The sequence below is a fragment of the Sorex fumeus genome, unplaced genomic scaffold, assembly GCF_029834395.1.
Source record: "Sorex fumeus unplaced genomic scaffold, SorFum_2.1 ptg000061l, whole genome shotgun sequence".
Taxonomy (NCBI): domain Eukaryota; kingdom Metazoa; phylum Chordata; class Mammalia; order Eulipotyphla; family Soricidae; genus Sorex; species Sorex fumeus.
The window spans coordinates 8,276,304-8,290,851 of NW_026606118.1; the positions used below are offsets into that span (position 1 = coordinate 8,276,304).

A 14,548-nucleotide genomic window follows, 5' to 3' on the forward strand; every position below is an offset into this window, starting at 1 on the left:
TTTTCAAAATGGCTGAGTTCTCTTGTACGTGATTTTATTTTAGATGATCTTTTACTTCACCTCCTGAAATATTGCTTAATTCATATTTATTTTCCCACCCTTCCATTTCTTCCCTCTGAAATTTTTTTCTTAAAGGACGTTGTGGGGGGGGGGGAGGATGAGGAAGTATAGACGAAAAAAATAAGCTAAGCGAAGCAGCTCTTATGAAGTGTTTTGCTGCATCAACCTTCAACAGTTAGGTTATTTCTCAAATTTACATAAAGACTTATTATCAACTTGACTGCAATCATGTAGAAAATGAATGGGGTAGAAAGTACATGAAGATAATTTAATAAAATGAGCTCTCTTTTCTTATGAAATCTTTGAAGAAAGGAATCATTAGACAGAGACTTGCCTTGTATTCACCCAAGTCAGGAGACACATCATATTCATGATGTGCCTTTGGCAAGAAGTCCTTAATTAGAAATTCCTCGAGAGCTGCTCCCAATAGGTGCTTCCTCAAAGAGACAAAATAATTTAGCAGAGAAACCTTTACTCGGGATACTGCATCCAGGCGTAATTTTGCAAAAGAGCAAAGCTCTCAAAATGAGATGTTGGATTTTGAATGAGGTTCTCTCCATCATATTAGTAGTAAGTATCATTTCTGCTATTTGACCTTAAATATCTATATGTTGTTCTATAGTCTGCTTTGGGGGGTAAGTTGGGTAAGATGACTCATATTATTCTGGTTAAAAGACTAAAATTTGTTGGGAAACATTCAGTTGATATATTTAATTTACTCTCACAAATTCATGTAAAGTTGTTTTCCGATTCAGTTCATTTTTAATTATTTTTAAAGTCAAGTGGTTTGTTTTTGCATAATGTATGAATGTTTCTCTAAATCAAATGAAGTCTTTGAATTAGACTATGAAATTGGAATTTTTTTTTCTGGAGTACTTTCTGAGTTGTTTTTTTAAAAAATATTTTCTCCTCCTTGAGATCACATACTAAAGAGTATAGCACTGTTGATTAGAAGGTTTTGTACTTTCATTAAATTCTTCAAAGTATGCTCATATGTATTCCAAATAGTTTTTAATAATTTCATAATTTCTTACCATTATAATAAATGTTGAAAATTATGTGAAGAAAGTAAGGGGGGATGATTCTGGCAACTAGGGAGAATCTCTTCATTTCACTTTAAAAGAAACCCCAAGTGATTTTGAATAGAAAAATAAAAATATTGCAGATAGGTATTATTGATTGGTTTTCTTCTTCTCTAGCTCTTGTGGGTGGGAGTGAATTTATATCTGTTTATCGACACATTCTACTGGTATGAAGAGGAAGACTCTTTCCTTTACACACGAGTTATTCTGGGGGTAAGTTTGTTGGTGACTGTGACCATCATTTCAGAAAACAAAATGATTCTATGTCCCTGATTTTCCTCAGTTTTCACTGGATGTTTCTCTTGTATCTTTGCTTATGCTCAGTCAACACTGGCTTGGGCTAGAGCATCTGCAGTATGCTTGAACTTCAACTGCATGCTAATCCTATTACCGGTCACCCGAAACCTTATTTCATTCCTGAGAGGGACATGTGTGGTAAGTACTAAATCACTTGAAATAATTCCAGTTGTCATAATTTAATAATATTAGTGCCATTGGAAATAGAGATGTACTTTTCTTTGATATCCCCAATATTCTTGCTCCAACCGAGATTCGTTTCTTTGTAAAGGAGGACCTTGTAGCTAAACCTGAAAACCAGAAATCAGTTCATTGGATTAATTTGATCTTTTACCATTTACCCTCTCATGACACCGGGCTCATTGAGCACTCTTTCCCAGAGAAATGTGCTCCATCTGAGAAGCAGCACAAATATAATTGGCCCGACTCGTGACGACAGGTGAACTACTTGAACTATTACCATGTCTGATTGAAAGCAGACAAAAAGCTGTTCAGACACATTCCAATTAAGAAATGTCACTCTGATACCTGAGTCCCAGCAATCAAAATCGAGCTCATAGGTTTTACTGGGATTTAGTCTACCCCTTCCAGGAAAATCGACACATTTCCTAATTCTATAAATTGCACTCTTTTAATGTTTTCTGGAAATTTTTCTCTATAGCAAAAAATTGAGAACTTCAACAATATGTTACAGGGTCATCCTCATAGTCTTATTTTTAAAAATAAAAAAGTAGATGTCAATGAAAGGAGTGCCTTTCTTCATTCCATAAAAAGTTATATATGCATATATATATATACATATATATATAGCAAACCATAATGCCCAAAGGAGGTGAGAGGGAAGGAGAGAGAGAGAAAAGAAGAAGAAGAAGAAGAAGAAGAAGAAGAAGAAGAAGAAGAAGAAGAAAAATTATCTTACATAGAGGCAGGTTGGGTGGGGGAAGGAGAGAAACTGAGGACATTGGTGGTTGGAAATGTTCACATATGAAGGGATGGGTGTTGGAACATTATATTTATTTATTTATTTATTGCTTTGGGGGTCACACCCAGCAATGCACAGGGGTTACTCCTGGCTCTGCAGTCAGGAATTACTCCTGGCAGTGTTGGGGGACCATATGGGATGCCGGGAATCAAACCCAGGTTGGGAATGTGCAAGGCAAACGCCCTACCCGCTGTACTATCACTCTGGCCCCAGGTGTTGGAACATTATATGACTGAAACCTAATCCTGAAAAACTTCATAACTGTGTATCTCACTGTGATGTAATAAAAAAAATAAAAGTAATATGTAGACTACTAGAGTAACATCAATGAGGACATGGAGGATTCTCCTCTTTATTTTCCACAGATGCCAAGGCAGGAATTTAGCAACTCTTCTGTAGCTTTGACTTATAGCCAGGGGACTGCTACCTCAATCATTTGTACTGATTGAAAATGTGAGCAATACCCATTTGGTTTAACCTGTTTGATTCATTAATGATTACCTATTGTGGTGTCACAAAGACAGACCTCTAGTAATTTGGGAGCCAACCCTGTTCCCTTAACCCTCATGATACTGCTCTACTATTATTTCTCCCCAAACAAGAGTTGTGTTTGTGTGTGTGTGTTACTCTAGTGCTGCCGAGGACCATGGAGAAGACAATTAGACAAAAACCTTAAATTCCACAAACTGGTTGCCTATGGGATAGTCATCAATGCAAGTAAGTGCCTATTATTAACTACGTAATAGATCTCATGATCTTGTGTGTTAAACTTAACAATTTATTTGTAAGCCCACACACACCCTTAGGGAAGAAAATCTTTGTTCTCTCCCTGACCACATCAATCCTATACAAATGATTTTTTTTCATTTCTGATTTACAGTTGTGGTTTTATTTAAGCTGATCAAGGAGAAGTTTATGAAATTTTATTTTCATTGTGAATAGTTAAGCTTGTTGATAATACAATGAAAAATATCTACTTGAAAGATGAACACTGCATTATTCAATCTAACTCCAGTTGAAAATAAAATTGACCTATACTCAAAATCTCATCACAATCGTAGGAAAATAACTATTAAATGGTATCATGGGCAGTAAAAAGATAAAAGGAAAGCAAGATCTTTGAAACAACACTCTGAATAGTATCGAGCTAGAGGATATAAAAAGATCTTGAAAAGATTTGAAGCTTTATAGGCATATAAAGTGTTATTGCTATTTCTCGAATTAGAAAACAAGTGAATTCAAGAGAAAAGCACTGGAAATGAGTGTTGAAGGCCAAGGTCAAATTCGGGTGAGGAAGAGGAGGGTAGAAACCAATGGTCTTGCAGTTATGTTGGTCAACAAATACATGAAATAATCTGACCGGTGGAGTTTTCAACCAGAACTGTTTCTCCCAGCTAATTTAACTATAAAATGTTTTCCTCGTTTGTTTTTATTCTCTCATGCATAAGAAATAGCAGAGTAAAAAGAACACTCAAAACAAATATGGACTTAATTAAGCAACAAGACATGACAGACGGTGCCCGGGTGCCAATTAATACAACTCTGAGTGTGTGGTGAGACATGCAGAGAGATTTTCCCCAACGACTGTCTCCGATGCCAGATTAAACCAAAGTGGGAAGTGTTTGCAAAAGGTCTTTGTAATTTGTTAAGAAATAAGGGTGAAAAAGGCATCCTGTCCTAAAGAAAGGCAGCTAAGGGATGGAGGTCAGAGAACTAGGGTAATTCATCTTTGTGTTCCAAGTCCAACAGGAGCGCTGAGTACACAGAGGTGCCAATAACCTTTGATGAATGACTGAATGCCTGACGGAATGAAGACTCAGGGAAGCAGATTTCTGCTCAGAAATGGAGGTCTTTCCAGACCTTGGAACTGATATAAAATTAGAATAAGGATCCCCAGAGGGTACTGAGTTCCCTATGGTGAGCAGTGGAATCCAGATAGACCATAGAAAAACTCTTCAGAGAAGAAACTCAAGGAAACTCAAGGTTTTCTTTAAAGCCTTAAGAATCCTTAATTTCTGCATTCAAAAAGGAGATAAAAGATAGGAAGTGGTCGGGAAGAGTATTATTCCCATGCAATATCTTTAAGACAGAATTAGACTCTAGGAAGAAGCTAGAAAGATATAGAGAAAAGGAATCCAAAATAACAAAAACAAAAACAACAGCTTTGGAACAGAAAAGGAATCAAAGGATAAAGAAAATGTGCTTTTCTTAAACCTTGGGATAAATATAAATATATATGTATATATATTTAGATGTCACCATAAATACATAGTAAGTGACACCAGTGATATGGATTGTCTCCCCTGTGCAAGATAGCCTCATAGGAGCTATGACCTTCCAAAACAAGTGCGGTCAGTTGTGCTTCAGACTGCAGTATAATTTAGCAGGGGCAGCAGTGAACTATGATCCAGTTATTAAATCCCCTGCTATTGATTAGTAATGATCTCAAATAAGATCCCTACATCATTTTCTCTGTAGAATTAAACAAACAATAATGCAGTCCATGCCACTCTGCGCAGACTAACTCGGAAGTGAATCTCTTGGATGTCTGCAGAGGACAAGATAACTCACTAGAAGTCTACAGAGAAGGATCAAATCCAAATTTAACCTGGCTGGTAGGCTAAGCTCATGGAGCCCTGCCCACTCTTTCCATAAATAAGTTCTTAAATTTTCCCCTCTACTCATGGTCTTCTGTTGGTTTTTTTTTTTTTTTTTTTTGTATTTGGGCGGACGGCAGTGCTCAGGGCTTATAGATCCCTGGTTCTGCACTCAGGGATCACTCCTGGTGGGTTCAAGGGACCATATGGGGTACTACGGATCAAACCCAGGTCAGCTTCATGCAAGGCCCTACCCACTGTACTATTACTCCAGCCTCTTTACTGTTGGTCTTTGATTAATCCACGCGTTTGCTCCTATTCTTAAATTCTCCTTAAATGCTCTTCTTTGTTGAGTCGGATGGCACCAGATCAAAGATTCTTCCTCAATTGCTCCTCCTTCACCTGCCATAGGTGTCATGCCATAGCTCTGAGCAGCACAAAGTGTAGTCAGTTCCTAGCACAAGGGAAGTTTCTCCTGATGACCTAGTCTCTGATGGGATAGACTGATTGGATGGACTCTGATGGAATGAGCTCTGATGGCAGAGATTGATGGAATGTAATGGGATGAACTCTGATGGAATAGACTCTGATGGGATAGATTGATGGGAAAGACTCTGATAGGACAGACTTATAGGATAGACTGATGAGATGGACTCTGTTGGGATAGATTCTTATGCAGAAAACTGATGGGATAGCCTCTATTGGGATAGATTGATGGGACAGACTCTGTTGGGATAGACTGTTGGGGCAGACTTATGGGATAGACTCTGTTGGGATAGATTGATGGGATAGACTCTGTTGGAATATTCTGTTGGGACAGACTTATGGGATAGACTCTGTTGGGATAGAGTGTTGGGACAGACTTATAGGATAGACTATGTTGGGATATACTGATGGGATAGACACTGTTGGGATAGACTGTTGGGACAGACTTGTGGGATAGACTCTGTTGAGATAGACTCTGATGGGATGGAATTATAGGGTAGACTGATAGGATAAGCTCTGATGGCAGGAAGGGCTGAGACAGCCTTTTGCACCGTGTCTTCCTTAGGCCCTAGCACATAAGGAACAAACTTTATCGAACCTGTGGAGGAAGAGGAGAAAAGGGAGATCATAGCTAGGAGACAAAAGAGGGAGAAAGAATTCTGGGAAATCTTCAAGACATGACCTCATACACCCTCATTGGAGACCAGGAGCCATTAAATTTGGGGAGAAAGCAGCATAGGCAGAGGGCAGGATGGAGAATCAAAATGAGGTAATCATCTGAGGAGAAAGATTCACACGCTGCTAAGGCAAGGGAGCAGGCTACTTCCTTCCGCTCTCTCCTCCACCCCAATCCCTGGGACAATCCAGATTGTCTCTGGTCCTCTTCTGCTTGAACCCCCGACTGCTTCCCTGGGCTCTTTCAACATCTCCCACGGCCCCGCCCATGAGGGGTCAGATGCTTTTAAGCAAAGCTCTCCCCCACGCCATAACTCCATGGCAACCGTCAGTGATACTGTGGTCCTTTCCTATCCAGGCAGAGGCAGGAGGCTGGGAGAAAAGCTCGCAGTTTCTCCCAAGCCATGACAAAGCCATTATTACATTTCACATTAGCTAAGAGATGTGTCTAGCAACTGCAGTTTCAAGAGGGAAAAAAAAATGTGAAGCCTTGGTTCCATGGATATGGAACCTTTGCTCTTCACAGGGTGTCCTTCTGGTGTATTCACTTGGGAGCAGCTGCAAATGTCCCTGCACTTATTTTATTAGCCTGGCCCATTATGCTGCTTTTCAGATAGCCGACTGGCTTAATAGAGGTGTGTAACCTTGGAAGAAGTGCATCCACATCGAAGTTTGCGTGCCAGCCTCTAATTTCTCATGCGTCCCTCTCTAGGTTGAACTGCAGCCTTTAATTGGTCGAATCATTAAAGGGTGTAATTAGAGGCTGCTGGAAGTAGGCTGGGGAGGAGGAGGGAAGAAGCAGACAATGGTGTATGGAATCAAGGGCATCACAGAAAACCAGTCACAGGATCTCTTCTTTTTGGCTTTCTGCCTTTCTGCTTATGATAAGAGCTAACGAGCATGCTCCCTTCTTCCAAAAAATCATCTTCAGGGACTTATCGAGTGAGTGGAATTAAAAATATCATCATCCTAAAGATGCACTATTCTTATTAACGTTGATCCTTCTGAACTCCCCAGTCCACCGTAGACCTGGAATATTCTACCCGTTGAACAGAAATTCTTGGAGCCCATGCTTCCTCCCAAGAGGAGAGTTAAGAGTGGACAGGTCAGCTCTCTAATGCAAATACCACCATTATATTTGCTTGTCTCCCTGGATATATAGGGATACCCAGGTAATTCCTGATGATGTGCTAAAATTTATTTACAAAAATATACATATGACAGGGGACGGTTAAGAAGAACAGGTTTCATTTAAGGGTTCTGAAGAAATGATTTGGAGGCTTTGGACTCAAGTAAAGCCCAGAGGGCCAGGTTCTTCAGAAGCTGAGCCTCAAAAATTACTCCTCCAGGCCCTCGAGCTCAAAAGGAGCTCTGTTCTGAGGCCCACCCAACACAATTGCATGAAATTGATTGGATGCAATTTACAAATGAGTGGCAGGCATGCCATAGGGGTGCAGGAAGGGGCCAGGTGCTGGCAGCAAAAGTGTGACCAGGATTTCTCCTGGGTCCTGTTTCCCTCCGGCGGCTTAATTAGGAGGCCACAACTCCAACTTGACTCTTATCATAGACTAGCAGGCAGGAAAGAGCAGGAACCGAGCACATTTGCAGGATTCTAACACCATGTCCTTTCTTTCATCTCCCAAGAAATAAAAGGGAACGAGAGGAGAGAAAGGACCTTTCTCCAGGCAACTGGCACTAATTGTAGCCTTCATGATTTTTTGATTGACTCTTCCATAAAAATTAAAAAAAATAACTCCTTATTTGAACTCAAAAGTTCACTCTCCAACTAAGCTTGCGTTTATAGGGCATCCAAGATTGCCGCTCTCTTTTAGCTGTGAAAGGACCGGGGTGAGAAAATAAAATTGTGGCAATGCCCAGTTTAGCATCTTTCAGTACAGAGGGTTCTTAGAACAGAGCCCACTGGGCTCGCTTAAGGGCTTCACAGATGTAGCAAGAGGAGAACATGCATGGTCAGTAGGACTGCATTTATCACACAAATAAACCCCTTTAAGCCAGGTCTGGTTTTGTAAAGATATTCTTTGAAACTGGTCAGCATATTCCTGCCAAATGAAAAGTATCCCAGTCAGATACACATAACAGCAGGAAGGGGCTTGCAGATTGTCTGGCTTTATTTCATCATTCACATTTTGCAGGTGAGAAAACAGGGCAGGTTCGCTGAGAAGTTTGCTCTCACTGTTCTCTCTGCCTCATAATAATATCAAGTTTAATGACATAACATGATCCTGATGAGCAAGAAAGGACAAAAACCATCTCACAATTTCCCTCAAACTTGAAGCAACTGCCACCATCTACATAGATAGCCTGATTGTTCATGTTAAAATAACTAAAAATGAGGGACTTGAGCAATAGCACAGCGGGTAGGGCGTTTGCCTTGCATGCGGCCGACTCAGGTTCGATTCCCAGCATCCCATATGGTCCCCCAAGCACCGCCAGGAGAGATTCCTGAGTGCAGAGCCAGGAGTAATCCCTAAGCATCGGCTGGGTGTGACCCAGAAAGAAAAAGAAAATTAACAAAATAACTGAAAATGAGCCCAGGGGAAGATAGTATTGCATGAAAACTGGTTAGTCCTTGAATTTTGTTTGTAAAATAAGTACACAAAATTCCCAGTGTTTACAATACTAAAGTTGTGCATTGTAAAGTCTGAGTAGGTTGTCCAAGTTTCCTTCACAATGTCCAGGCATCTCTCTTTTCTCTTTACTTTCCATTTTGACAGCCCTCATCTGTCCCAAGCTGCCCTCAATGCCTTTTGTTGTGTCTTGTGCTATCCTAGTTCAAGGTCCCTGTCTATAGTGAGTCTCTGGGATTCCTGACCTGCCTCTCAAAGCACATCACCCAAACCTAACCCAAGCTCTTGCAGTCTTTGTCCCTTTGGTGTTGTCATGTGGGTGAGAAATTGAGAAGTGATGCTTTCCTGCTCTCCCCAGGGAACATGTGAGGGGTCAAAGAGAATATTCCCTTGAGACCCAAGAGATAACACAGCAGGGTGAGCATTCGCCTTGCATGCAGCCACCCTGGGTTCGATTTCCCACACCCCATAAGGTTTACTGAGCCCACCAGGAATGATTCCTGATTGCAGAGCCAGGAGTAAGCCCTGAACACCACCAGGTCTGATCTGAAAACAAAAAGAACAAACAAAGGAAGTTTCTTCTCTTGCATCCTACAACCCCTTTCTAGATTTGCTATCTCTGCCTCGTAGTCATTTCCATGATCCATCTGCCTGGCTACCCCTTATGTTGGCAAGTTTGACAATAACCAATTGAAAAGAACCAATCATAAGTCCATTGTCTGATGCTCCTTCCTCCCGCCCCCCTCCACCTCTACAGTGTCTAGGCTTAGAAGTTTGCCCAACATATGCCCAACCCGTAGTTCATTCTCCCTGAACCACATCCCACCCTGTATCACTGGTATAGCCCTGAGACTCCTGAGCACTGCTAGGTAGACCTGGAGGCCCCAAACTCTGTAGGGCCCAACAAGTGCCATGTCCTGAGATCCTTGTATCAAAATGGCCCAACTGGCCAAATATTGTGGGGATTTGGCCTCCAAGCTCCCTGAGCACCATTTGAGAGCACTCCCAAAAATAATCAATTAAAGTAACTAAAATTTCTGGAGGAGAGAAAAAAAAAACATAGCATCTAAAAAAAAGAATCTCCATATTTCCCAAAAAAGCACTCAAGTCCTAAGACTTGGTAACCCAAATACTCTTCATGTTAAGCCAAGATCACAATAAAATTAAAATGAGATCTATGAAGAAATGAAAATTTTTAACAAGGAAAATGGACATTGTTTAGAGGATTTTTTTCATCCCCTCTGAGAAGTCCTGAGGTAAATAAAATAAAACACTCTACCTTTTATCTTTTCCTGTGGAAGTTGGGGTGGGGGAGGAAGGCACCCAAAGCAATGGCATATTTTAGCCTTGAATCTTAAAGTACAAATGAAAAAAGAACTGGAAAGAATCATTTTCACCTATTCCCTCAGGAACTCCCACTAGAAAAGTGTCTCGGGTTTTCCATGGCTTTATGAGTTTCTTCAGCTCTGTGCCGGGAGTCTGGCAGGAGGAATAAATAAATAGTTCAATATCTTGGCTTATTCAATGAGTGTATTTAAATTTAGTTTAACCGTGTCAAACTCTCATGTGGAAATCAATCTAATAGGAAATAGATTGTGATGAGCAAGTCGTTGCACAGGAGAAGAGAGTAGAAGGACACAGAAGGATCCTCTCGCTCCCTCCCTGCTACCCTCTGTGGATTACGGAATGGCACATCCATCACTGTTCTTGGCATGGAGCTGTGTCTGTATTTGTAAAATGAGAGCAGCATGAGGCCAGGGAGGGAAACTCCGAGAAGGCTTAGAGCAGAGAAAGGAGGAAAAAGGGAGAATGAGAAAGACATACTTAGAACACCAGCTGTAAGAACTCTGGGGGTTGGGATCAGACATGAGACTTGGATGCCACTGAGCTAGTCAGAGAGAAGCCCAGTGAAGCAAAGAGATTCAGCAGGGAAGGCAAACTCCAGAGTCTAGCACGGCATCAAAAGTATTGATTAGTCACAAGAAGCAATATGACTGAAAGGTCAAAAATGGGGTCCTATTCTTTTTTTGGGGGGTGTAAAGCCCTGTATAGGTCTATAAACCCTTTTTCTTCTATTTCTTCTTTCAAAGCCAATGATTCCTTGCTGAGTTTTGTTCTTGTTGATCTATCCAGGCTGAAAGTAGACTATAGACCAAACATGTTTGGAACTCAATGCCTCTTTTGCAAACCGCAAAACCCAAAAGGAGAGAGAGAACAAAAGGGAATGCCCTGCCACAGAGGCAGGGTAGGATGGGGGAAGGGGGGTGGGAGGGATACTGGGATCCATGATGGTGGGAAATGGGCACTGGTGGAGGGATGGGTATTTGATCATTGTATAATTGAAACCCAAGCACAAACATTTGTAAGTCTACAACTGTACCTCATGGTTTTTCACTAATAAAAATTAAAAAATTAAAATAAAAAATTATAACTATTAAAAAGGGGGGTTCTAGAGACAAGTAAATAGGGTTTTAGTCCCCATCAGCCTTCCCCATCTCACTTACAGACTCTGAACTTCTTGCCTGACTTTATTTTTCCCCCCAGGGATTCTTTTTAAATATTAGTCTCTTGGAAATCCTCCCATTCCTGCATACAGCGCCCTGCATACAGTCTCTAGGCTGACTTTTTGACAAGACAGTACATTCTTGTCACCAAATGAGTTCAAGCCTGCTGCAAGGTGCACATTAGAATTCTTATGCACCCTCGTCACAATTCCATCCTCCTCACTTCCCCTTTGCTCTCCATCTCTGCCACATGTGTTTCTTCCTTCTGTGACTTTCATGATTCCTTAGACACGTACAGACGTAGACACATGGACCTTCTTGCTTTTCTTTCTTTGCCGCACACCCAGGACGGCTGTTTTCTACCTTCCCATTCCATAAGCACATGGAGAGCTTCCTCATTTATTCTTTCTGTTTGTAGCTGTGCTCACCGCTATAAATAGCGATCCGATCCATTGAGTTCATGAACTAGTCTTCTTGGAGCTTATTGCCTTGACATTGCCATTGACTTTGTTGAGACACCCCCCAGGTTTGCATCAGGGTTTGGGGGGGGGAGTTATGGGAATTTCTTGATGGGCTCTTATTTCTGATGGATGGAGTTTCTTGTGTGCACTCTTATTTGAGGGGTTCAAAGCACACAGACATATGTTTAGGGGACCATGTGGTGCTGAGGATTGAACCTGGACTCCACATGCATTCCAGTCCTTTGAGCAAGCCCCCCGTTCTTTTTCCACTCTTATTTCAGAGTTTCTCCCAGTTGTCTTCTTAAAAGCATTGCTGTTAATTTTGCAATGGTATTGAGATACGTGTGTTATATGTGCTGTGCTCTTGCTCCACAACCACCGTCAGAGTTACAGGGTCTCTCCACCATCATCCTAAGATTCCTTCCCCCTCACCTTCCCTAGAACCACCAGGTCACAGCTCTATTCACCTTACCTCAGTGTTACTCCCATTGACCCTTAACTTTTTGAATATTGGTATGTAAAACGTTAACAATATTTATTCCTGAGGATAAAGATAACATGCCTAAAGTATTTTAACAGTGCTGGGAATATGGTAGACAACTGATCTGAGTAGTACTTCCTGTCTAGGACTATTGGTACTAAGCTACAATTAGAAACAACGACCAATGTTTGTGTTCACTTGTCAAACACTTCCCATTTTAAGCTGAGTCTATTGGGTAAGGCTGTGCTTGGCAAACACAGTAAAGCTTTGAGCTTTAAGGATCCTGGGATTAATAAGGAAATTGGCTTCCTGGTTTAGACTTTGTCCATGGTAGATTGCCTCAGAGACCTGGGCCCTACGCAAACAAGATGAGAACGCCATTCAGGTCTCCCAAAGAAGAATAGAAAGAGCTATGCTTGGAATATCACGTTTCACTCAAATGAGAGAACGAATCCGGAGTTCTGACATCCGTCAACGATCAAGGATCAGGGACGCTGTCTCATATGCCAAGGTATCGAAAATCAGATGGGCTGGTCACGTAATGAGATTTAAAGACGACCGTTGGACTAGAGCTGTTACTGATTGGATTCCACGGGATGTCAAGAGACCGCGTGGCCGCCCACCTACCAGATGGTCAGACTTCTTTGTCAAGATCATGAACGATCGGTTTGAGGCCCTCCATGTTCCCGGAGCGAAGAGATGCCATTGGGCTACACTAGCACGCGACAGGGACAAATGGAGACGTTACTGGCGCCCGCTCGAGCAAATCGACGACTAACGGGAAGTTAAGTGACTTAAGTGACTAAGTTAAGATAGCTAAAGCTGAGAAAGAAAAGTGGGACATCATGTATGCTCTTCCATAAGGTGACAGTTGTCATCATAGCCTCAGAAACACTACATCTTGACTTCTTGAGTCTCACCAAAACCATATCTGACTTGATTTATGACATAAAGACTATTAAAAAAACTGCATTCAAATATATGTATCTTCAGAGGGAAAAACTCTACAGATTGACTTCCTCACTCTCTTTATTTGCCTTCTCATTGCTAATCATTGTCAGGAACAGGCTGGCACAGAGCATTGTGACAGCATTGAAGTCTCAAGGTGAACAAGTTTTGAAATTGCCAGGTCCACTGGGAAACATGTCCATCAAGAAATTCCCATAACCATAATGTCCAGGAAACGCTTTAATCAGGGCAACCTTTGTGCCTGTGGAATTGAAGAACGCTTGCCACAAGATGGGGTTTGGATGGGTCTTAAAGCGTGAGTAGAACTTGGCAGAGCAGCTAAGAAAATGGTTCTGACAGAAGGATTTGGGGGTTGAGAGGTTAACCAAGAGGTTAAATGGAAGCTGGCATTTCTCAGATGTTTCTGCTGGGACATTTCCCCCGTTTCTCACCACCATCTACAATGAATGACCATAGAGGGTTGCAGCGTTGGATGCGACTCACAGAGGCTGAAGGACAAGGTTGCAACTTCTACTACTTTTCACAGTGGTCCATAAAATTAACCCCCACTCCCATCCCTTGCTCACCCCCCCCCCCAAAAAAAAACTGGTAGCAACTGGGAAATTATCTCTACCCTGAGTAATGAATTCTCATTTCACACTTGAATCTAATCCCAATGGTGGTACCCACTGGTCTCCCAACAGGATCCCTGCCTCGTCATCAGGCTGTGTCACTGCTCACTTCCCTGTAGATGTCACAAGACATCAAAGCAGCTGCAGCTTTGGCACCCTTGGCCAGACGGTGCATGGTCTTGAGCGCGGTCTCCTTTCTTGGAATTTAGACATCACGAATGTCCAGAATTGGAAAACTCAGCTTTCTTCTTCCAAAGAGACTGGCACCCAGAGACATTGTACAGTGGGTAGGGCACTTGACTTGCACACGGTTGACCCAATTGGATCCCCAATACTCCCATATGGTCCCCTGAGAAATATGCATAAGTATGCATTAAAGTGCATAAAGGAAGAATAGAAAAATATATATAAAAGAGGAAAAAAAGCTATATCTTCCCTGATACCTTTCATAAAGAATGAGAAACACAGAGACAGCTTTATCATAGGCATAAATATCTTTGTGTGACATAAGGAATTATTCTTCAATAATGCCTTCTGATTTTTCAGGAAGAAGCTATTTATCTTATAGGGTCATAATCCCTTCCTCATTTTTTTCTATTTTGTTATTGTTATTATTATTTTGGCTTTATTGGGAGGGAATCACACCTGGATGTGTTTAGATCTTACTTTTGATTCTGTGTTCAGGGATCACTCCTATTGATGCTAGGGGACTTCTGGGGTGCTGGGGTTAAAACCCAGGTTGGCTATACGCACGG

At 41.5% G+C, this 14,548-nt stretch overlaps 1 protein-coding gene across 1 annotated transcript in view; it reads left to right on the forward strand.

Annotated features, from left to right (window-relative positions):
- The first annotated feature begins 585 nt into the window (after window positions 1-585).
- Window positions 586-14,548, forward strand: part of NOX3 (NADPH oxidase 3) — a 70,249-nt gene continuing 56,286 nt past the window's right edge. The window contains exons 1-4 of the mRNA XM_056126385.1: window positions 586-630; window positions 1,260-1,355; window positions 1,467-1,577; window positions 3,054-3,138. Of these exons, the coding sequence (XP_055982360.1) occupies window positions 586-630; window positions 1,260-1,355; window positions 1,467-1,577; window positions 3,054-3,138 (337 nt within the window). The remainder of the gene's footprint in view (window positions 631-1,259; window positions 1,356-1,466; window positions 1,578-3,053; window positions 3,139-14,548) is intronic.